The sequence below is a fragment of the Nannobrachium achirus genome (assembly GCF_963921795.1).
Source record: "Nannobrachium achirus genome assembly, chromosome: 10".
Classification (NCBI taxonomy): domain Eukaryota; kingdom Metazoa; phylum Chordata; class Actinopteri; order Myctophiformes; family Myctophidae; genus Nannobrachium; species Nannobrachium achirus.
Genome location: NC_137819.1, coordinates 14,048,306 through 14,071,523, shown reverse-complemented (window position 1 = coordinate 14,071,523; position 23,218 = coordinate 14,048,306). Strand labels below are relative to the sequence as shown.

Below are 23,218 nucleotides of genomic sequence, written 5' to 3'. Positions count from 1 at the left end.
AAAATAGTCGCAAACGCCTCGCAGAACCAGTGATTTCACCAGAAATCGCTGGAAATCAACCAGAAATCATTGATTGATTGATTATGCCTCCCTCAAAACCCACCTTTTCATACTCGCTTTCCCAGCCTAATTGAAATCTCCCTGTATGCCTTTTAGTCTTTTCCCTTGCTCAATTCTTACAATGCATTCAAACCTGAAGATACAGTATATATTCTTCTCTAGTCGCTTCATTCGCTTCGCGCTGGTCAGCGTTGGCAAAACAATATGTCTCGTCGGTATCAAGGCAAAACACACGGAAAAAAGGGGGACTCAAAACCAAACAGCCAAAACATTTCCATGTCTCCGGACAACATTAACACTGATTGGCTGTCGGGACGGGATGGGTGGAGTGGGGGGGGAGCGAAAGTCTCTTCAGTTGGATTTTTCCGAGGCGAGGCGTCCGCCCCTTTGGCTTGTTCGGGCCGCGTTCGGTCACGCCTCGTTGTCTTGTCTTTACATCGACTTTGGATGTAATCGCGCCGCTATAACTATCCAGATTTGAACTAGGGCTGCGAATCTTTGGGTATCTGCACGATTCGATTCAGAATCGTTTCTTGGGGTCACGATTCGATTTCTTTCGATTCTTTCAAATTCAAACGATTTAAAAACGATTCCTGATTCGAAATGATTCTCGATTAAATTCATAGGATATCAGGATCTACTCCAGTCTGCTGGCATGAAAGCAGAGTACATTTACGTAGCTTTTATAATTGTAAAGGTTTTATCAGCTCATTGCAATAATGTAAACACACAAAGGTAAATCCAAGACAACATGTCTGATTTATTCATGCTTGCACGCATTCTTTTAACTTGTACAAACACAATATAATACCTAATTTTTGGAAAATGAGAATCGATTCTGAATCTTACCATGTTAGAAACTCGATTTGAGTTAGAATCGTTTTTTCCTGCACCCCTAATTTGAACGCACCTTTAGCCTTCTAACTATTTCTGCCTTCTAACTATTTCTCACCTAATAAAGTTCTTTAGCTCGTTTTGTTTTGTCGTACAGTAAAGCGACTTTCTGGAGGTCCTTGAAATGTTTGAGAACCACTGACATAGAAACACACATTTTTCAGAACAATGTTTTAGAAGATATTAATAAAATCTGCCTCAGGGGGCTGAAGATGTACAGTACTGTACTGTATGTGTACTGTGGTTTGTCTTAAAGATGTATATTTACCGTGGTTTGGGGACCTGGTCTAAATATATATATTTACCGTGGTTTGGGGACTTGGTCTAAATGTTTACCGTAGTTTGGGGACCTGGGCTAAATGTTTACCATGGTTTGGGGACCTGGGCTAAATGTTTACCGTGTTTTGTGGACGGTCTAAATATTTACCATGGTTTGTGGACCTGGTCTTAATGTTTACCGTGGTTTGGGGACCTGGTCTTAATGTTTACCGTGGTTTGGGGACCTGGTCTAAATGTTTACCGTGGTTTGGGGACCTGGTCTAAAGGTTTACCGTGGTTTGGGGACCTGGTCTAAATGTTTACCGTGGTTTGGGGACCTGGTCTAAATGTTTACCGTGGTTTGGGGACCTGGTCTAAATGTTTACCGTGGTTTGGGGACCTGGTCTAAATGTTTACCGTGGTTTGGGGACCTGGTCTAAATGTTTACCATGGTTTGGGGACCTATATTTACCGTGGTTTGGGGACCTGGTCTTCGGGTACTGGAGTCCAGGAGGAGTCGCTGGTCCTCTGCTCCTTAAACCTCCCGTTGAACACCTTCTCTATGTCGTCCATGTAGTACAGACACACTGCTGAGCCCGGGATACTGACAGAGAGAGAGAGAGAAAGGTCAAACACTTAACAGTACTTCGCTAAACTACTTCAACTAACAAAGGCGTTTTTGCGGTGAAATATAGAAGATTTTTAAAGGAATATGCTTCTGAACATACTGCTATCTGACCACTGTGAATGCTCTAATGTCAAAATAATAACCACCACATTGAGGAACCGGAAGCGCTTCCAACTTCCAACACACACCACGTGGGGGAAATCTCGCTTTTGCGAACGCCCATCATTTCGACCGGAGGGTTAGCGACTTAGATAAGTGTTACATTTTCATTTACTGCTTTCTATCGTTTTAGCAATTTTAATTATTTTGATTTCAGTGCGTGGGGGCATAAATGCATTAGACAAAATAAGCCCATTTCAAAGATGCACCACAATCTTTCATGGGCAGATGTGTCTTATGGGGGCTAGTAGTGTTACTGTAAATAATAATAAAGACATTGCCGGCTTATTGTGTCTAAAAAGACAGATTTATCCACTATTCACCCACCCACTGAAATCCAAATCACTATGATCACTAAAACAATAGAATGAGATGAAAACATTTTAACACTCATCTTTTATCTAATTACAATCTAAAATATGAACCCTTGTTAAAACAATTATAATAAGTTGTCCTTTAATCAGTCCGTTAGAAGAGAATCGTTACAGGACGGGAATCGTTAAAAAATGTCCAGCCCTAATCCTAACATCTGCAAGGCAAACATCTGTACAGCTCAACTGAACGCGTGTTATGTCATTTATAGTAGGAATCATCTATTATGAACAGACATGCATAATTCACCAGCAACATATGCCAAAACCCCATCTAACACACACACACACACACACACACACACACACACACACGCACACACGCACACACACACACACACACACTAGTAGACATCAGATCAACTCATATATGATAATCTGTGCATTAGTTACATAACAACACCGTTGGGTGGAAACCTACAGTTATTGTCTAACACTATTATGTTTTAAGAAATAACGGTAGCGGCGTAAGAAAGTACAACATTTGCCCCTGAAATGTAGTGGAGTAGAAGTAAAAACACATGCACTCAGTTGCTTTACGCCAGTGGTTCTCAACCTTTTCAGGTCGCGACCCCCAAAATAATCATATTTAAACTGGGGACCCCTACCATACGAGCACTAAAGGTCGTTGCACACTGCTGCGTTTTTTTCGGCCGAATATAGGAGCGAATTTCGTAGCACCTAAATAAAGAAATCAACCTCACATTATTTACATTATACACATCGTATTTATTTTCGGACCAGGTTTGATTTTTTCCGATTTTCGCAACTGTCACCACTGGCTCCCTTGCTCTCTCTCTCCTTGGCCTTTTTCTTTTTTTTTGCGGATTTCGGTTTCCAAAACGCAACAATATGCAACCAGCTCAAGAGTTGAGGCGTTACATTTTTTATATAACACGGTTCGATTGTGAAAATAGCAGATCTACGTTGCGAGGCGTAGTGAGCATGTAGATCGGCTATTTTCACAATTTCTGCCACTCCAATATTTGACAATTTGGCCAATATTTAATTTGTCATTTTAGAGGTAGTAAAAAGTCCTTCAATTGTCACTTTAAACCTTATGTTGGTTTGTTTACTGTTGAGAGGGAAAACAATGTTACACATTAATTTAATCATCTGGGGATCCCCCTGGGGGTCCCGACCCACAGGTTGAGAACCACTGCTTTATGTATATATTCTTATTTTATTGTGCCTTGCTCTTTTTGACTGTACACAACAGTACTTTCTTCTTTCATACGTCTCTGTAACATTGTTATCCTTAAACTGCTGCGCTGCCTCTGGGCCACTGATTTTCCCCATCGGGATAATAAAGGTATCCATCTATCTACGCCACAGCGACCTATTACCTGTTTGACTGTGTAGTGAACAGTCCCACCACCGTGGGGCGCTGGTTGATCTGCAGCACGTTGGTGAGCGACTGCAGCACGTCAAAGTAGAAGAAGGAGTCCCCGGGAATGGAGCAGTTCAACCTCGCCTACAACGCACAAACGCACGCACGTGACGCACGCGCGTGCGCACGCACACACACACACACACACACACACACACACAATCATTTATTTATGTCCACATAAGAGATACAATACAAGGACACAAACATTACAAGGTGCTGTAAATAGTGTACAGTCAACAAATCTTGGACAAAATATCCATTACCCCCACACACACCTCAAGGGTACAAGAATAGCAAAGTTTTCGCCATATTTGGCGGCTATCAATAATAGAAGAGATTGCACAGAATGTTGCAAGCTGTTCAGCAGCTTTGTGTTGGCATCCCAAGATGTTGGAAGCCTGTAATTACAACCAACCTACCCGACCAGTCAAAGGTTTGGACACCGCTTCTCACACACACTGAATAGAAGCTGTGTACACATTTTTGACTGGTAGGGTATGTACATTCACGAATAGTGATTTTTAGTAATCGAATTATTCTATCTCAAAGTATTCGAATAGTCGAATATTTGACAGGACTGTCCAAACTGTCAAATATTAAGTAAGCAAGAGGCGAACATTGTGAAAATAGCCGATCTACATGCTCACAACGCCTCGCAACGATCTGCTATTTTCACAATATTTATCTGCGGAACCGAGTCACATTAAATGAAATACCTACAATTCCAAGTGCTTGTCAGGGTGGGGGTCCCCATGCAGTTCAAATATGTTTATTTTGGGGGTCACAGCCTAAAAAGGTTTGAGAAGCCCTGGTATAGACCATTTACAAATTCATCCACCAGGGGCATTGACAACTCATTCTTATGACTTCCTATCTAGCCACGCTTTATAAACTATATATTTTTTAAAGAGAAAAAATAAATAAATAATAATATTCGACTTTGGTGAACAACGTCGAATAGTGACATTGATATTCGAATATATATTTGTATATATATATATATATATATATATATATATATATTTAACTAATATTTGCTGAATGCCCTAGTACACACACACACACACAAGTCTAGACGTATAGAACGCAATTGTGTCCGCCACGACTCCGCCACGTAAGTGTGTCTCGGGCAGTGCTGTTGTTGTTTGACAGTCACTCTGCTGGAATCATTTCCCCGTAATTTCCCACATGCAGCCACACCTAGTCTATATGCAGAGCAGCACTGCTTTCATTGACGGATCAGATTAGAATAAAGTTGATTGAGATAAACGTTATTCAAATTAGATCTGTCCTCGTCCACGGCACCACACACAGTGGGAACTGTGCCGTGTCACGCATGCATGCCCCCACTGGAAATGAACGGGATGCGTGCGATCACACACATTTCACGGATGTGTGTGTGTGTGTGTGTGTGTGTGTGTGTGTGTGTGTGTGTGTGTGTGTGTGTGTGTGCGCGCGCGTGCATGTGTGCGTGTGTGCTTGCGTGCGCGTACCTTCAGAAAGGAGGTCCAGTACTTCTCCAGGACTCTGGGAGAGCCTCCGTTGTCATTCTTACACACTCTGGCAACACGAGAGAACACAACCTGAGAGAGAGAGAGAGAGAGAGAGAGAGAGAGAGAGAGAGAGAGAGAGAGAGAGAGAGAGAGAGAGCGAGAGGTGTTGTGAGGTAGAAGAGAAAGAATGGGTCCCACTAATGATGTCCATGTATTCATTGATTCACTGAATCCAATGAGTACACGATTCTTCCATGTTCCAATGTCTGCTGAGCGCACAGACACACCATTCCATTCAATTCTAAGGGCTGTATTGGCATGAGAAAACGTACATTTACATTGCCAAAGCAGAAGTGTACACAATATAATACAATACAATACAATACAATCAGAACAAAATATGTACTAGTGAAAGGAGTGTAACAGTTTTCATGCTATCAAGGTTACGTGCAGGCAGAGCAGGGATATATACAATGGTTTTTAAGGTGGTTGTGTTCCATTTGATATCCTTGTGCTGCTGTGTTTGCACATTGTTGTACTTCACCCAGCAGATATGGGAGTTTTCTATCATCGTGAAGGACATACTATAGAGTCTGCACACTGGATGGATAGGAAGCTCTGTAAGTTTATTGCTGGTCAACGTTTCGATCTTAATAAATCTTCATCAGCACATAAAGGACTGGGCATGCACACCTGCATTTAAATAGACTGTCGCCTATGCACTGATAAGCTAAGAGTAGAATTGGTCACAGCAGTCATTAATTGGCTGGCCTGGTGTGACAAATCACTTAAAAGGTGTGAACCCATCCAATAATGCAAATAGCAATACATGTTAACATTCAAAATATTCAAAATATCCCAAAAGACATACAAAGGCCATACAAAATACGCATATCAATATACAGATCTCAATACGTATCAGGTACTACAGGGACAAGCTGCAGTATAGGACATCATGCATGAAGTGGTTTAATAAATATATAGTCAAGACAGAAAGAAGACTGTAGGGCAGGGGTCAGCAACCTTTTTTGAAATGAAGTGCCATGCTTTTATTTTCTAGAGTGTCAGTGTGCCATCATGTCAACATACATTTTAATTACAAATATTTTGACATATTTGAATTGGCAGGACATTGCTATAACGATCATTAGACTATCCACCTATCTCCCTGACTCCCTCCCCAGTCAGAGTTCAGAGTTTTAATGAACGTAAAATGTGGTGCAAGATGTAATTAGCTAACTTCATTTAATTGACCATGTTTAGAAAATAATAATGACAAATACTTTTGACATAATTTTGATTGGCAGGACAGCCCAGTCAGAGTTCAGAGTTTTAATGAATGTAGAATTTGGTGCAAGATGTAATTAGCTAACTTCATTTAATTGACCACGTTTAAAAAAAAAAAGATTTGATTTTATCTTTATAAAAATCCTCTCACACTTCTGCCAGTGTGCCAGTGATCACCCTCAGCTGTGCCAATGTTGGCACCCGTGCCTAAGGTTGCCTACCGCTGCTGTAGGGGGATCAACATTAGAATCCCTCCAGAAATAACTCATAAAGTCTAGCACCTGGGCCACGGATGTGCGTGCACTACTTTCTTCATCAGTGTTCTATCATTGGTAATGTTTTCAAACTCTCCTTGGGTGGTTATGATCTGTGGGAAGCATGTGTCTCTGATGTCTTGGTACAGTGGACAGGCGGGACACACACACACACACACACACGCTCACGCGCACATGCACGCGCACACATACCTTGCCCAGCGCTGTGTATTCCACTGCGATCTCTCTCAGGAAGAAGTACACATAGTTCCCATAGTCTATAGCATGCAGGAAATGAGGCTCTGTAAGGACACACACACACACACACACACACACACACACACACACACACACACACACACACACACACACACACACGCACACACACGCACACGCACACACAGACACAAGCTTGTTTCAATTCTTTTAAGCTCAACATGAACATTCAGAACCGTGTCTAGTTGTGTGCATGTAGCCATACAGTATATCCATTGATCATGTGATCATGTGTCATAGGTCATGTGAGCAGGAAGTACCTCGGAGCCACTTGGAGTCGTACTTCACGGTTCGGAGGACGGGCCGGTCGTCTCCCAGACTGCGATAAATGACCGCATCGCTGGCCAGGAAGTCTGTCATGGTGGCCGAGTAGAAATCACCACCTGATGAAACATAATGATGAGGAAGATGGTTATTAATTATGATTATGGTTGTTGTTTTAATTTTAATTATTAACTGACACGGCAGCTTTTTTTTAAACGAAGTGTATCCTCAAGAAAGCACAGCAGCGACTGTACTTTTTGAGGTGCCTCAAGAGATTTGGCCTGAGCACCAAGGCTCTTGTGAATCTCTATCGTTGTACCATAGAACATGTTTTGACAGGTTGTATCACAGACTAGCGTGGTTTGGTAACCTGACTGCACAGGACTGCAAACAGCTTCAGAGGACTGTGAAAACAGCAGCTAAAATCATCGGCACAGAACTGCCACATCTCCATACTATCTATACCAGGGGTTTTCAAGGTGGGTGCCGTGACGGCAGTCCAGGGGTGCCGCGAGATAATTTGATAATGGAATTTATTTGGAGACTTAAAAAAATATTTAGCATCATTTTAAACTTGAAGTACAGAGTCATTTTCAATCAGTTCTAACCAAAATGGCTATTATCTCAACGTTTTCCTCGCAACATAATCGCTAAAATAGGCTATGAATATAAGGTGCTGGGAGTGAAAATTATGAATATAATATAGGCGTGCCTCGGATGAAAAAATATATATTTTGGGGTGCCCTGATCTATACCACACCTTGCCAAGCTGTGAGCTTATCTGCTATTTTTCAATAGTTAAAGCATTAACTATTGAACCGTGGGAATCAAGGGAATCGTGGTCAGATTTTTTATGACCTGTGGTGTCCTTCCTAAAATGTAATATTCATGTACCACCAGTACAGTCATGTGAAATTCATACATTTAAGTTCCTCTTTCATATATATTTAACCTTGGCAAATAGGCTATTTCACAGTAGAATGTGCAAAGATTCCAAACTGCTTGTTCCTTGCCTTGTTTCGACTCGTTTAATTTCATTATAATTACATTTGTGTGGAGACCGTTTCACAGCCGGTCTCATTTGGCTACACTGCCATTTGAACAAAAGGCAATTTATTGGACTTTAAATATACAGTAATAGCAACGCAACGCATGCATGTGAAAAAGGCTGAAATAAAATTGTGTTTTGGTTTTGTTCTCAGCACAGATGAGTGGCTTACACTCTTGGGTACGCTGCAAACAAAATACTATTGTGCTCCAATGTAGCACGACAGCGCACCGCAGGTTCGAGTCCAGACGATCTTAGCCGCATGTCTCTCCCCATCTCTGTCTTTGTCTGTCTCTACTGTAATCAATAAATAAAGCCCAAAAAGCCCCCAGAAATATTTGGTATAGCACTGTAGCTGTAGCTGGTATTGCCCTGCAGTAAACTTTTACATTTCAAGGACTCCCCCCTTAACTCTGACAGTACACATTCCATTTGTATACTGTCAGAGTTGCAGACGTGTAAGAGTCCATTTAGAACCCCCTCAAGGAACCCACAAGAGTTCCTGGACCTCACTTTTAGAAACACTAGCCCTAAGCTAACAGTAGTTTCACGTTTTCAAATATGGCCGCACTTGAGAAAAAAAAAAAAAAAAAAAAAAAAAAAAAGGTTTAGACCGTTCATGGCATAAATGAAACGTTATCATATTTCTGTCAGGGTCATGGATATTAATGAAGGACTCACCGGCAAACAGTCCGACGTTGGACTGTCCAGACTCAAAGGGACAGCGAGCCTGTCCCAGGACGTCCTCTCCCACCTGCTCCAACGTGTTCATCTGGGACCCACAGAGAAGGAACGGCCCGTTAGTGTGGAATTATCATTATTTGATGTTATTTGATTTCATTCTCTTAACACACAGAGAACCAGGTGATCACGTGATCATAACATGTCCTCCACCGCTCCTATTTATTCAATTTGTGGAAAGCGCTTGTATCTCGACCTTCAAATTCAACCTCAAAGAGATGGCTTAAAAGCAAACCAGATTTGTAACCATGGGTAATGGGTAATCATCAGCTTGTCACTGGCCTCATGTTTTCACTGTGGTTGTTCAGTCTCCTGTGCTGTGTCTGCATGTCTTGCACTGTGTTGATGTGTCTGGTTTATCACCACTTCTTAACTCATTCTGTGCCAATGACTGCTTATGACGTTTTTTTTCCAATAGCCCTGTGTGCCAATGACGGCTTATGACGGTTTTTGTGTTTTTTACATAGAAGTCAAGTCAAGATGTCAAAATGACCTGAGATCAGAGAGATGCTTTTCTCTGTTTGTGTGTTCGCTCCCTCGTTTAGCTGATTGAGAAAATGTGTGTTCATGTGTGTCCATTCTAGTGGATGGACACTTTTTTTCATTCAAACAGCTCTATCTCTGGAACCATTTGTCCGATTGCCAAAATTCTTTTTGCCACTGAATCACAACAACTGTGTCTGTTTCTGTGGGGAAAAAATTATAAAAAAAAATCTTTTTTTTTCATTGCATAGTAAAGAAAAACATACAAAATCTCGGCACAGCTACCTTGGAGCCATTTTGGCATCTGGCACAGAATGAGTTAACAGCCAGCTCAGGGACTCCAGATGACAATTAACTCTGGTTCATTTGCATGGATGTGAAAACTGATATGTTGATTAATGTGCCCTGTCCCTGGTAAGTAAGTACTGTAAGTAAATAAATTAATACACATGATACAAATTATCTTTTCGCATCATTATAGCCCCATAACGCATCATGGTTGGCACTATTGTACTTAAACTGCACCACTTGAACTGCAATTTGTGGCGAAGAGATTTGGCGTAGATACTGTAGAAAAGGTGTGACACGCAAAGTTCATGGACGTAGTCTAGTAGCTAAATCTGTCTTAAAAAAAAAATATGATATCGAATATCTTAGTTACAATGAGCTTGAGCAAACGGTTAAGTTTTGTTTCTCCATGTGTTTGTTTGGGAACAGTTGATGTTTCGCACACAGCTGTCTGGACTGGCTGAGTAAACAGGCCCTCGTCTCCAGCGGGAGGCAGTGGTTCTTCCTGCTAGCAGGGGAAACTATACTTTCTTGTTCTTAAGTTGTTCTTGTAGTGAATTATTAAGAACTGTTGTCTTTTGGACATATAGACAGGAGCAATGTCCACCACCTCGCCTGGCCAGGGATAGGCTCGGCCAGTGGTTCTCAACCTTTTCAGGCCACGAACCCCAACACAATCATATTTTAACTGCATGGGGACCCCCCACCCTGATGAGCACTAAGAGTTGAGGAATTGCATTTTGTACAACACGCTTCTATTGTGAAAATAGCCGATCTACATGCTCACAACGCCTCGCGTTGCAAGGCGTTGTGAGCATGTAGATCTGCTATTTCACAATTTCTGCCTATAATATTTGACAATTTGGCCAATGTTTAATTTGCCATTTTAGAGGTATTAAAAAGTTTGTAAATTGTCACTTTAGAAATGTGCAGATACCCTCTACAGTCTATAAACTTAAACTTTATGTTGGTTTGTTTACTGTTAAGTGAGAAAAATGTGTCTATGATTTCCACACTGCCATATTTATTATGTTTTAGAATAGCAATAAGCCACGCAAGGTCTCAGTTTACCTCTCTTGTATAATGGCTGAGAGGCCCACACTACGCCTCTGGGTCATTATAATGCGTGGCGTATTGCTTTAATGACTCATAAATGGTATTTCTACAGCCGAGCAATGCATTCTCACTCCAGAATGGTCCTATATGTCGATGCTTGAGATCAACATACCGTTTCCCCACCGTTCCCTTCCCACCCGCGGGCGTGCAAAAAGTGGCTCTCGGACAGGGTGTACTTGTTTGGATTCTCAGAGAAAGACTTTGTTTAAAAAAAAAAAAAGGGTTATCAACTGTCAAGACACCCGTCAATCACCCTGACAGACCCGCAGCTTGAATCACAACACAAATATATACTGGATGTGTGTGTGCGTGCATGCATGTGCGTGTGTTTGCTTGTATAAGCACTCAGTCCCAAAGTGTCTCACGAATGCAATGCAAGCTCCCACTAAGCACGCCGTCTAAAAGTGGTCTAATAGTGGTATAGATTTGAAAGTTTTTTTGTTGTCTAAACTTAAACTAGACTAATAGACGTCTAATAGTCGTCTAAATGCAGACCGTCTATATTTAGACGACTATTAGACGTCTATTAGTCGTCTAGTCTAAGTTTAGACGTCAAAAAAAACGTTCAAATCTATACCACTATTAGACCACTTTTAGACGGCGTGCTTAGTGGGCTAGCACTAGGGATGGGACGATATGAAAATTACATATCACGATTATTGTGACAAAAGAAATTGCGATTTACGATATCTCGATAATCAAAATCCATTATCCTGGGGCGGAACATTTGACAAAAAATACCAGATCTACAAGTTCACAAGCGTCTCGCTGCAACGTGTTGTGAGCTTGTAGATCGGCTACTTTTTTGCTCTGCAAATAAAAGGTGAATTGATCCCAGTGCATGATGGAGGACGATATCACGATAAATTAAATCTCCACGATACGATTATTGTGAGTTTTTTTTTATCACGATGACCGATAATAGAGCATCGCAGTGAGGTGTCAGAAGTCCATTCATTTTCACCATAGGGTTTTTCATTATCAGCCACAAAGTCGTAGCAATTCAATGTACACTTACCACTAGGCTGGTGGTTGTAAAATGGTTCTATATGCTCCTGTAGAACCCCCGAGTATGTATGCAATCACTCTAGTTTTAGTAAAAACACGTTTTAATCAAGATCGCACAGAGAAGAACTGCATTTCCCATACTGCTAAACATGTACATCCCGGTAAATCGACGTCTGTGATTGGTCTAGCTTCTTCTTCTTTCACATATCTTGCAGTTACCGCGGAAGTAGCTACTGCCCCCTGTCTTCCCGGCGGATTATTTCAGCAGAACTCCGTGAGCGATCGTCTTTCTTTTACAAATATGATGCACTATGTTAAGGATGACGATAAGAGCGTCCACAGAGATGACAATCACTACATTTCAGGCCATATGCTGGCCTGGATAACAAAACTGAGCATGATTTAAGGGCTATATTTCAGGAAACAAGTGTCATTCGCAATGCATTCTGGGAGTGTAGTTTCCGCAATTTTAAAAATAATGATGTACACAGTCTTGTACCCTGCCCTTTTTTTCAGCTTTCTAATTAATCTTTGCAGAATATTGACATGATTCCTCTCCAGCCGAGGTGGCTTTGTCCAAGGCTTAAAAACGTTTAAATAAATACTTTATGAAATGTCTATGGAAGAAATGAATGCGGAAAACGCTTCCGACACCAGAGTGAGGACGGGGTGGGGCTTCAACTGCGATGCTCTATATCACTCATCATCCCATCCCTAGCAAGCAAGCACGCATGCACGCACGCACGCACGCACGCACGCACGCACGCATGCACGCACGCACGCACGCACGCACTCACAACCACACACACAGTGCTCCTACCTTGTAGTTCCTGCATGTAGGGTTGAAGGCGTTTGTTCCACAAGCGAACAGAGTCTCATCGTTGCGTGGAACCAGAACCTTCACATAGTTATAACACTCATCCTGTAACAAACATGCACGCACGCGCACACACACACACACACACACACACACACACACACACACACACACACACACACACACACACACACACACACACACACACACACACACACTTAGTATACATCTGAAACATTATGAGCATTTAAAAAGGTTAAGTATCAATCAACTGTGACTGTCATAATTAACCTATTTAGACCTGGAACCATTTTAACCATTATTTTACGCGCTGCAAGCTTGTAGATCTGCTATTTTTGAACATATCTTTGAACATATGTTTTTAAAAGCGAACATTTGTAACTAAAATATTTGCTTCTGGGTGGTCCCTGGAACAACATATCTTGAGATGAGGGTCCGCTGCCAAATACATGTGATTTTGGGGGTCCTTGACATGAAAAGGTTTGAGAACCACTGATTTAGAAGAAGGATTTAGAAGACATTTAGAGAATCAGGTCAAAATATTCAAAGACTCGCACACAAGACTTGAGTCGTCAAAAAGCTTTTACAGTTTAATGAGTGGTCCCAGGACTGCAAATCCCAGGCCAGAACAGACTACATGTTGTAATCTTGGATTATTTTCCCAGATTGCTGTTCATATTCAATATATATATGATCAGGTCCATACTCACACTGTTCTTTCCTCTGACTCTGCATTTACTGACGTCTGTAGACTTCCATGTTAACTTCTGAAACACAGACACACAGACAGAGGTAGAATGAGCTCAAAGTTCATAATATCAGGTCGTGTTTGTATGTTTCTGTATGTATCAGCTATATCTATAAGTGTGTGTGTGTGTGTGTGTGTGTGTGTGTGTGTGTGCGTGTGCGTGTGTGTGTGCGTGTGCGTGTGTGTGTGCGTGTGCGTGCGTTTCTTACCAGATGAGGGACAAAGTGTTGGGATGCAGTGGTCAGGTTGACAGCAAACACGTGATCCCTGAGGAACACAAACACCTCTCATTGAGTTCATTTAAAGAGGTGGTAACATAGTTTTGTATCAATCAATCAATCAATCAATCAATCAATCAATCAACCTTTATATAGCACATTCACACAACTGAAATTGACCAAAGTGCTTCACAGTAAATAAAATATAAAAACATGATAGATAAAATATAAGAACATAGTAAGAAAGACACAAGATACATCAAATATGAATAGGAATACATAGGCATAACCATTTAACAACCAGCAAGGTTAAAAAACAAACAATGCATAGCCATCATGCAACATTGAAGGCCAGCGAGAAAAGGTGAGTTTTGAGGAGGGACTTAAAAATCTCAATAGATTTGGCAGCTCTAATATGGGGAGGGAGACCGTTCCACAGCACCGGGGCCGCGACTGCAAAGGCACAGCCACCTCTAGTTTTTCGGGTTATGTCTGGTGGAACTGACAATAGTGACTGGTCAGCAGATCTCCAGTGCTCTGGATGGGTTGTGACGATGTAGAGTTCAGACATATATGGGGGGGCAAGGCCGTTAAGGGATTTGAAGGTAAAAAGAAGAATCTTAAAGTCGATCCTTTGTTTGATCGGGAGCCAATGGAGAGAGATGAGAACTGGAGTGATGTGGTCAATTTTTTTGGTGCCGGTAAGAAGGCGGGCAGCGGCGTTTTGAACTAATTGGAGTGTGGATTGGTCAGTTCCATAGTACAAGGCGTTACCGTAATCTAGTCTTGTAGAGATAAAAGAATGTATGACGGTTTCAAATTGTTTGGCTGGGAGGTAGGGTTTAACTTATAGCAAGTATGCGGAGATGATAAAAACTGGTTTTGACAACGGCACTAATCTGTGTATGGAATTTGAAGTTGCAGTCTAATATGACGCCGAGGTGTATGTGTCTATCGAGTTAACCTTACTATATAGACCCCCACGTGTGGTTATAATATGCAAACATGTCTTCCCTGAGTATTTTTGGTTTCTTCCTGAAGGTAAAAAAAAAACACTGATTTAATGACATCATAATATCACCTCCTCTCCTTTTTACCATCACCCAACAGTTGTGGGTGTGGCTAACTTCAGCTGGGTCACCACCAACCTGATAACCAGGCATACTTAATGAGTAGGTGGGTGTGGCCACATAAAAAACTATTCTAACACTTTCTGTACACTTTTTTGAAAAAATCTTCCTCCAAGTATAATCATAGTACCTGAAAATGTTGTAGGGAGGGAGAAAAATCACAGCACCCCATCTTTAATAACACTTCAAATGTGTATGTGATGTGCTCATGCGTGCGCGTGTGTGCGTGCTAACCGAGCAGCGATGTAGAGCACATGGTTGATGTGTGTGTGTGTGTGTGTGTGTGTGTGTGTGTGTGTGTGTGTGTGTGTGTGTGTGTGTGTGTGTGTGTGTGTGTGTGTGTGGGTGGGTGCGTGCTAACCGAGCAGCGATGTAGAGCACATGGTTGATGCGTAGCATCCTCTGGAAGTCCAGCCCCAGTCTGACCGTGTCGTTGTCCTGAACCAGACCATGGAACCCTGGGTAATGAGCAGACTCTGCACACACACACACACACACAGACGCACAGAGAGAGACAGACAGACAGACAGACAGACAGACAGACAGACAGACAGACAGACAGACAGTTAAAGACTGTAAAGTTTTGTTTGAGTTGCTCCAGGTCGTTTTCACCCATTTTCAATCTTATCTTTATTCATATAATTGCAAGACACCATTCTCTGTCTACTCACTCACTCTGTGTCTCGTTGGTGGGACAGTTCAGAAACATGCCTACCTTGTGACATCATCAGTAGGCAGGTTTGGTCATTTAATTTTTTTGTTGAATTAATTAAGAAGTAATGGCTTCTACAGTATTTTAAGCATGCCAACTTTCCAGGAAGTGAAAGGTTGTGGTTTCTATGAGCTTGGAATCCCTCCGTAGGCAGGTTTCTGAACTGTCCACAGTCCTCCTCTGAGACACAGAGCAAGTGGACAGACCTGGTGACATCTGATGAATGGGCATTAGTGAGGACCAATTAGACCCCAGGCCCATTGTAAAAATCTATTCTAAATCCTGACCTAAGTTTTCAAATATGTATTAAAAAATCTGTTCCCGGAATTGAAATGTAGAGTTACATAGGGGTTCCTGGACTAAATAGGATAATGTAAAAGTTTGCAGATTTTGAACATAAATCCAGTTGTTGTCAGGACTTCATTCATACATATAATTTAAGGGAAAAAAAATCTCCTAATCTCCTATTCTATGCATTTCACCCATCAAACGTGTCTGTTTTACACACTTAGGTTCAAAATCATTTTTTGGGAATGTTTTTGGAAAATGTTTTGAAATAAATAACAATTAAATACAAAATGTGTGTAGAAAACTAAAATAAATGGACCCATTTGTGGGCCTGCGACCCACAAATGAGTCTCGACTCAGAGTTTTGGAAACAGCGCCTTATGACATCACCATCTCATCATCCAATCAGGACGGTTATACTCACGCTCACGGCCGACGACGCTGATTGGCTGGAGGTCCTTGGGAAAAGGCGTGGCCAGAGGGGACAGGGCGGAGACGGACAGCAGCAGACTGGAGACCATCAGCGTCAGCAGCAGCAGCAGCAGCGCCGGAGGCCGTCGCCATGGCGCCCTCCAGTGGGGAGGGGCCATCGTTGCAGTCCGGGGGAGGGGAGGGGGGTGGAGTGATGACGTCAGCAGGGTGTCATGGGTCTCTGCGTCCTCTTAAAGCTGGAAGGGAGAAGGACGGACGGAGAGACAGAGGGAAAGAGTTGAATATCCCCTGTCACACCAATTAGAGACCAATTAGAGCCCTCGTCGGACTTGATTGATTGATTGATTGATTGAAGTATTTATTAGATGCTTTGCACAGGAAAAGGTACAGTTATAGTTCACTGCTACAAGGTCAACTAAAAGGAAACTCGGGTAAGGCAAGGCTTATTTCCACTGAGATCCTTCTAATCAGTACAGAACGAAAGACCCTTTCAAGTATTTCAAATAGTCCTAAACTAATATTCATCTATTCTCTACTGCTTCCGCGGATCGTGGAGGTAACAGTTCCTGCAGAGAATCCCAGACTGCCCTTTTCCTGGGGGCAACGTACAAACAGCTTAATCTTCCCCATTCGGATCAGCTTCCCTATCTTTTTAGCGCATTCACATTAGTTAAGTTTTCACGCAATTTCCGTGGTATTAGAATGGAGGACAGGGAGGAGGTGAAGGAGGGGTACGATGACTCTGACATCCAGGAGCACGGCCCCGAGCTCTGGTTCTCCGACTGGGAGCGTCAGTGTCTGAGCGACTCGGAGCGGCGGGAGCCCAGCGAACCGGCCGAGGCCGACCACGAGCAGCCGGACAGACTGTGGCACCTCTTCCAGACGTCCGCCACGGCCGTAGCTCAGCTCTATAAGGACCCCAGCTGCCACCAGCACTATCACCAGTACCTCCACCAGCACCACCAGGGCGCGTCGCTGTGGGTACCGTTCCAGAACGCCGCCGCGGCCATCACCAACCTCTATAAGGAGAGCGCGGAGGCCCGGCGGAGGAGCTTCGAGCTGGGCGTCCAGGCGGGCCGCCAGTGCCGCGACAGGGAGCTCCTGTCCTGGGCCAAGAAGCGCCGGAGGACCGTCCGCAGGGAGGATCTGATTGGCTTCCTCTGCGGCAAAGCTCCGCCGCCCCGGAGCAACAGAAACAACGACAATCACCCGTGGCCGGCCGCGAACCGACCCGCTTCTGACACCGCTTCGTCCCAGCCGCTCAGGGAGGCCAATGTGGCGCTGCAGGCTCTAAGCGGGGCCATGGCCAGCATCACTGTGCATTCCGGAGCCCCGGGGTCTCCCACCCACGGAAGCAGGGGGAGAGACGCGGGAACGGCCGCGAGCGGTGGAGTCGGCACGGGAGGCTCTGGAGCGTGGTGTCGCGCCACCTCCTCTGCCGGGTGGGGAGGAGCCAGGAAACGAAACCACACCCAGTGTGGCAGCGACGCCTTCGCTCCGCACGTGCCTACTTACAAGCGCAGCAGGATATGAATCCGACGTTAGAGAAGCATGAGATATATCAAATATATGCATTTCAACTGACGAGCAACCGATGGTGATGGGTTTGTAGACTAAGGCAAGAACAAAGAATGTTCCTTCTGTATAAAAAGTCACGTCAAAGGACATAAAATGCTTTGTTTTGTTAGCTGCCTTCTAGCTAAAGTCACAAGTCATGACTGGAAGCTGACATTATCACTCTAACTGTAAATATACTGGGTGGAGAGGAAATAGAAATGCTGTAGTATTATTCTATTGTTGATGTCAAGATAACAGTCTAAACGTAGGCGGAATGTTTCCACGGCTTCCCCCTTTTTGCAGAGCTGGGTCCTTCCAGCCTACTCACTATATGATCATCATAAACATTGGGTCTCTATTTAAACCAGGCTCAGGATCAATAACTCTGGGGTTTTGATACAGGCTCTCAACTTCCGTGGATTTTGTCTGGAGTTAAAGTATACTTTTTCCAAAACACTTTGCCTGGATAAAACGGGGTAAAGACGCAAACAGGCCCACAACCATTGAGCAAGGACGTCTCGCTCAGTGCCTGAGTAGTGCTCTGAGCACGATATCCAAAACTCTTTGTCAAATAAAAAAACAAACACAGTTTGAAGTGAGCGGCGCGTTTGAGAAGTTCATTTCCACTAACGTCACTCCTCCGATCTCCACTAGAAGTCACCCTCTGATGGCTTTAACGCCCATGGCTGCGGCTAGCTGTTGTGTTGCTACTCATAACGCCTCATACCCCAAACATAGCCAACACTTTCCGGCAAGCCACGCTACATGGGATCACTTACAACGCCAAAAAGCGAGCGGTGCTCACTTCGCATGGTATCAAACACGAACGACACGCGTCTATATCTCCTCGTATGGGCCGTTCTGTCTGTGACGTCAGTTACCTCCATACATGGAGTACCGCGCTCATACGGACACTTATACATACACACAAAGCCAGACGTAGGAGCGGTTAGCACGGCCCAAAAATAGAAAAAAAATGTTTTGTGTTGAGACGTCCCTAGGAGAGGACGAAAGGCTGAAGAGACGTTTTTGAGACGGCCGACAATGACACGAGGACAGGACGCGTTCCATTTAGGTTTGCTTATTTTTTATTTTTATTTTTTTGGCCGGTGAATACTGTTAGCTTGAAACATGTGACTGAGGGCCGGATATTGAACCTTCTCAGTCACCTCTGTCACGTCCGAGAAAAAACACTGCAAAGGAGACAACAGGCCTACAATGGCCAACAACGCATCGCATTTTTTTTTACCACTTACAACTTTTTTCCCTCCATGCAACACATTGTTTTTTATGGCGTTGCACTGGGAAGGGTATTTCTTGTCCATTGGACTTTTCTTTCCCAAATATGGATGTATCTATGGTATGTCGCGCAATGATCACAATGACATCATCCATGATGACGTGGCGCTTACCCCGGGCAAGTACCGGGTAGCCAGGCCCATATTAGGACCTTCCTGTCTTGTGTTTCATTAACTACTTAAACCCCATACATTGTTGAGCGGAGACCCTCAGGGCTCTATGCTAGCGACGTTTCAGTTTTCTCTCTGCGTTATCTTCGCTGAAAATAGCCAATGAACAAGCACACAACAACAAGCTTGTCAATGTGCTATTTTCAGCGAAGGTTTCCCAAAATATGAATGCCGGGGTCGACAAAGCTGCCTTGTTTTATTATGGTATCAGTTTAGTTTACTTTATTGACACAATTGTATAAAACATTGGGTCCAAACAATAATCGAAAACCCATTAATAAAAACTTTAAAAAGTACAAATTAAAAAACAACACACAACACAAAATCCCTTGACTCATACAACCCGAACTTTCTGTTGTTCCAAAAGTGACAGGCAGGCATGCAGCATACGCAAAGAAAAGAAAGAAAAAGAAAAAGAGAATCTTGCTCCCAGTGAGCCCTAGTTGCAGGGTGGTGCCTTGCATGGTTTCCTCCGCCATCGGTGTATTGAATGTGTGTGTGAATGGGTGAATGTAATGCACAATGTAAAGCGCCTTGGATAAAGGCGCTATATAAATGCACCATTTACCATTTATCTGAACCATCAGCCAGTTTGGGGAGTTTGGCACTTTACGAAAGCAGCTGCTGTTTTCATTCAAGCTTTACCAGTTTGGCCCGTGTATCAGTCATCGACATGTTTTGACAACGTCGATAATTGGCAGTCCATATGTCCTGTAATTTATCATATGCTGAGAATGTGTCGTGCTGCAACGAGCGTTGTGAGCTTGTAGATCGGCTGTTTAGGTCTTGAAAAAAATATATAACTTGTGCACTGTCTTGACAGTGTTGCCAGATGTATTTGTACGATCATTTTACTCCCTGTACGATCAATTATTCCAAATATGCCCAAATGTACGATAATTCCGCCATATCACGAAAGAAATGTCTGAATGTACTAAATTCCCTGGCTGCTGATCTGTACTTGAAGGCATTAAAAACACCGGTCGCGTCTTTCCAGTCCAGTTCCAGGCTTTTATTCTTGTTTTTTGGAATAAATACGGGGGGAAAATGTACAGTAATTACATATTTGCACCTGTGATATACATTTTTGGCTTAACCCATTCAGACCGGAACGCAAATTTGTATCACTTTAGATTTGAACCACTTTTATGCACCATTATTTTATGCTTTAACTATTACAAAATAGCAGATCTACAAGCTCGCAGCGCGGCACCGAGTGCCGCGCTGCGAGCTTGTAGATCTGCTATTTTCTAAAAATCTTAAAAATTTGTCTTTGAATAGTTTTGACCTGATTCTATAAATGTCTTCTAAATCCTTCTTCTAAATCAGTGGTTCTCAAACTTTTTCATGTCAAGGACCCCCAAAATTACATGTCTTGTGTGCTGGTTCTGTTGGAGGACAAGGCAGGTCAAGGACTGATTGACACACATAGACGCATCTAATACACGCGCGCACGCACGCACACACAGGCACTCACACACGCTCGTGCGTGCACGCACACACACACAGCTTCTTCACAAGAACCATTTGTCTTGACTCATGGCCATAAATAGCAGGTCTCCTTTTAAGAACTTATAAAGAACAAAAAAAATCTAGGCTCCGACAAGCTACTTGTTTTTAGAATTGGATTGGGACCAGAGTGCCTTCGATTAATTATCATGCAGTGATAATTGTGCTTAACGTTTTATTTGTGTTTTGTTTTTGTTGGAATTGGACGTTGTAACGTACAGTATAAATAAATAAGAATGTCTGAATTTCTGTTTTGCATTTTTAAGATTCGTATTCATAAACAAAAACTGCACAGGGAAGACATGACAAATATGTAAAAGCCTTACTGAAACAAGACTTGACCTTGTATGCAATAAATGTCTAAGATTATACAAATGGTTTCTAAATAAGAAATTCTCAAACTGTTCCGTGCCAAGGACGCCCTTTTGTGCTTTTGGCCACGGACCCCCATTTGAAAATGCTGTGTAACGTTGTGGACCCCAGAAGAGAATAGTTGTGTTAAGAAATTCTAAATGATTCAATATTTTTCAAAAGAGTGAGCACCGTACAGCACCGTAGAGTACAGAAACGTGCAATGGGCCTGGTGTACAAGATACACTACACCACTAAGATACCCACAACACTGTCTAAATACTTTGTAAACGTTAAGGGCGTCCACAATTACAACACCAGAGGCAGCGCCACAGATCACGTGCAACCCAGAGTCAAATCAAACATAGGGTTAAACTCGTTCTTCTGCTATACAACCAAAATGTGGAACGCCCTACCGAAGGCCTTAAAGGAGTGTGGATCCCTAGCATCCTTACCCTCCCCTGACCCTTCTTTGTATTTACCTACTGTATATTTTTTGTACTGTTTTTTTTTTCTTTTTTTTTTTTTCTCCTGACTATATCTACTGCATAGTACTGTGTTCTATCCGTCTGTCATTCAATGTTATATGAGATACTTCAATGGTTTCCTGTGTAAATAAGCCAAGTGCTTTTCTATGATCTCCTTTTAGTTGACCTTGTACCAGTGAACTTCTAATAAAGTCTTCTATCAATCAATCAAGCCCCAGACATTTCGATATTTGATATTTGTTTTATCAGACACACTTTCTTCCTATGTAAACCCTTTGAAACCTCTCAGTTTTAATCATGTTAGATTCATTGAAAACACCCATCCCGTATTCTGGTGACTGATATTGTCCGTGTTTTTTTTCCAACGGTTTCCAAAAAAAGATATTTCACCGGGTCTTTAAAATGCCGTTCTAAAGTGAAGCACTCCTTTAACCCTGCAAGACCCGAATTAATTTCTACTGGCCAAAAAAAACTAAAACAAATCAGATGGTGTTGTAGGAGTCCTAATCACAGGAAAATGTAATGTTAAAAAATTATTAATGTTTTTGTAAGATTTTATAGCCATAAATCATAAATCATGCTCTTATTTGCATTTTGGGGATATTTTTCACAATAATAACATATGTACATGTTCTAGACATTCTAATGATCACGATATGTTTTAGTGAGGAATAGCTTCAGTTAAAAAGTGAGATGTTGTTCGTCCAGATGCTGGAATTTCAACTTCTCTGGGAGGTGTGAATGTCAGCCTCTGTGGTAGGTATTTATATGCAAATATCGTGGCCAATGGCATTGTAATACTAAACAATAGGATTTAATGGTGATGTTAATGTGAAAAATTAACAGGAAAACTAATTATAACATTTTTTAAAAAATGATTTAAAAAATGTTGCCAAAAAGCAACGCTGGGCCTTGCCCATGGATGTTTTATTTCATTCGGGGATGTTTTATTCTCATGACTTTGAGGAGGATGTCTCAAGTGATGCAACGAGAGACAACGCTGGCCTACTAAACTAGAACTAAACTGAAACTAAACTGCCCGCCCGCGACGGGTCAGCCTCCTCCAAACGAGCGTCTGGGATCTCAAGGAGGAGAGGGAGAGCCAGGGTCACGTGAAGGCCAAACTCCATGGCTGGAGGAGCGTCTCAGAATAGACGGGGCGATGACGTCACAGTCTGCAGGAAAACCAGGGCACGGTTTTAATGGAGCATCCATCAACACTCCATCCATTCTGTCTGAGCTCCGTAAATATGGACCAACGCGATGTTAACCAACACGGAATTAGGGAAGGGACGATAAGCGATATTATCGTTTATCGTGATAAAAAAAAAACACTCACGATAATTGTGTCGCGGAGATTTAATGTATCGTGATATAGTCCTCCGTCATGCGCTGGGATCAATTCACCTTTTAAACCCTCTATTGGTAAAACATATTTAGAATATATGTAACCTGAT

The 23,218-nt window shown here is 42.6% G+C and overlaps 2 protein-coding genes and 1 long non-coding RNA gene across 3 annotated transcripts in view; 1 reads left to right on the top strand and 2 right to left on the bottom strand.

Annotated features, from left to right (window-relative positions):
• LOC308292837 (semaphorin-6C-like) overlaps positions 1 to 16,529 on the bottom strand; it is a 45,043-nt gene extending 28,514 nt beyond the window's left edge. The window contains exons 1-11 of the mRNA XM_080735258.1: positions 16,380 to 16,529; positions 15,317 to 15,431; positions 13,817 to 13,874; positions 13,570 to 13,626; positions 12,842 to 12,943; positions 9,067 to 9,157; positions 7,334 to 7,456; positions 7,011 to 7,099; positions 5,257 to 5,346; positions 3,717 to 3,844; positions 1,685 to 1,816 (exon numbers count right to left, since the gene is read on the bottom strand). Of these exons, the coding sequence (XP_080591384.1) occupies positions 1,685 to 1,816; positions 3,717 to 3,844; positions 5,257 to 5,346; positions 7,011 to 7,099; positions 7,334 to 7,456; positions 9,067 to 9,157; positions 12,842 to 12,943; positions 13,570 to 13,626; positions 13,817 to 13,874; positions 15,317 to 15,431; positions 16,380 to 16,476 (1,082 nt within the window). The 5' untranslated portion in view covers positions 16,477 to 16,529. The remainder of the gene's footprint in view (positions 1 to 1,684; positions 1,817 to 3,716; positions 3,845 to 5,256; positions 5,347 to 7,010; positions 7,100 to 7,333; positions 7,457 to 9,066; positions 9,158 to 12,841; positions 12,944 to 13,569; positions 13,627 to 13,816; positions 13,875 to 15,316; positions 15,432 to 16,379) is intronic.
• Positions 16,524 to 23,218, bottom strand: part of LOC308292201 — a 91,015-nt gene continuing 84,320 nt past the window's right edge. The window contains exon 4 of the long non-coding RNA XR_013962389.1: positions 16,524 to 16,623. This is a non-coding gene — a long non-coding RNA (uncharacterized lncRNA). The remainder of the gene's footprint in view (positions 16,624 to 23,218) is intronic.
• LOC308292293 (HUWE1-associated protein modifying stress responses-like) lies at positions 17,090 to 17,920 on the top strand (the record flags this gene model as incomplete). Its single annotated transcript, XM_080734605.1, has 1 exon — positions 17,090 to 17,920. The coding sequence occupies one exon, from the start codon at positions 17,090 to 17,092 to the stop codon at positions 17,918 to 17,920; it is 831 nt and encodes a 276-aa protein (XP_080590731.1).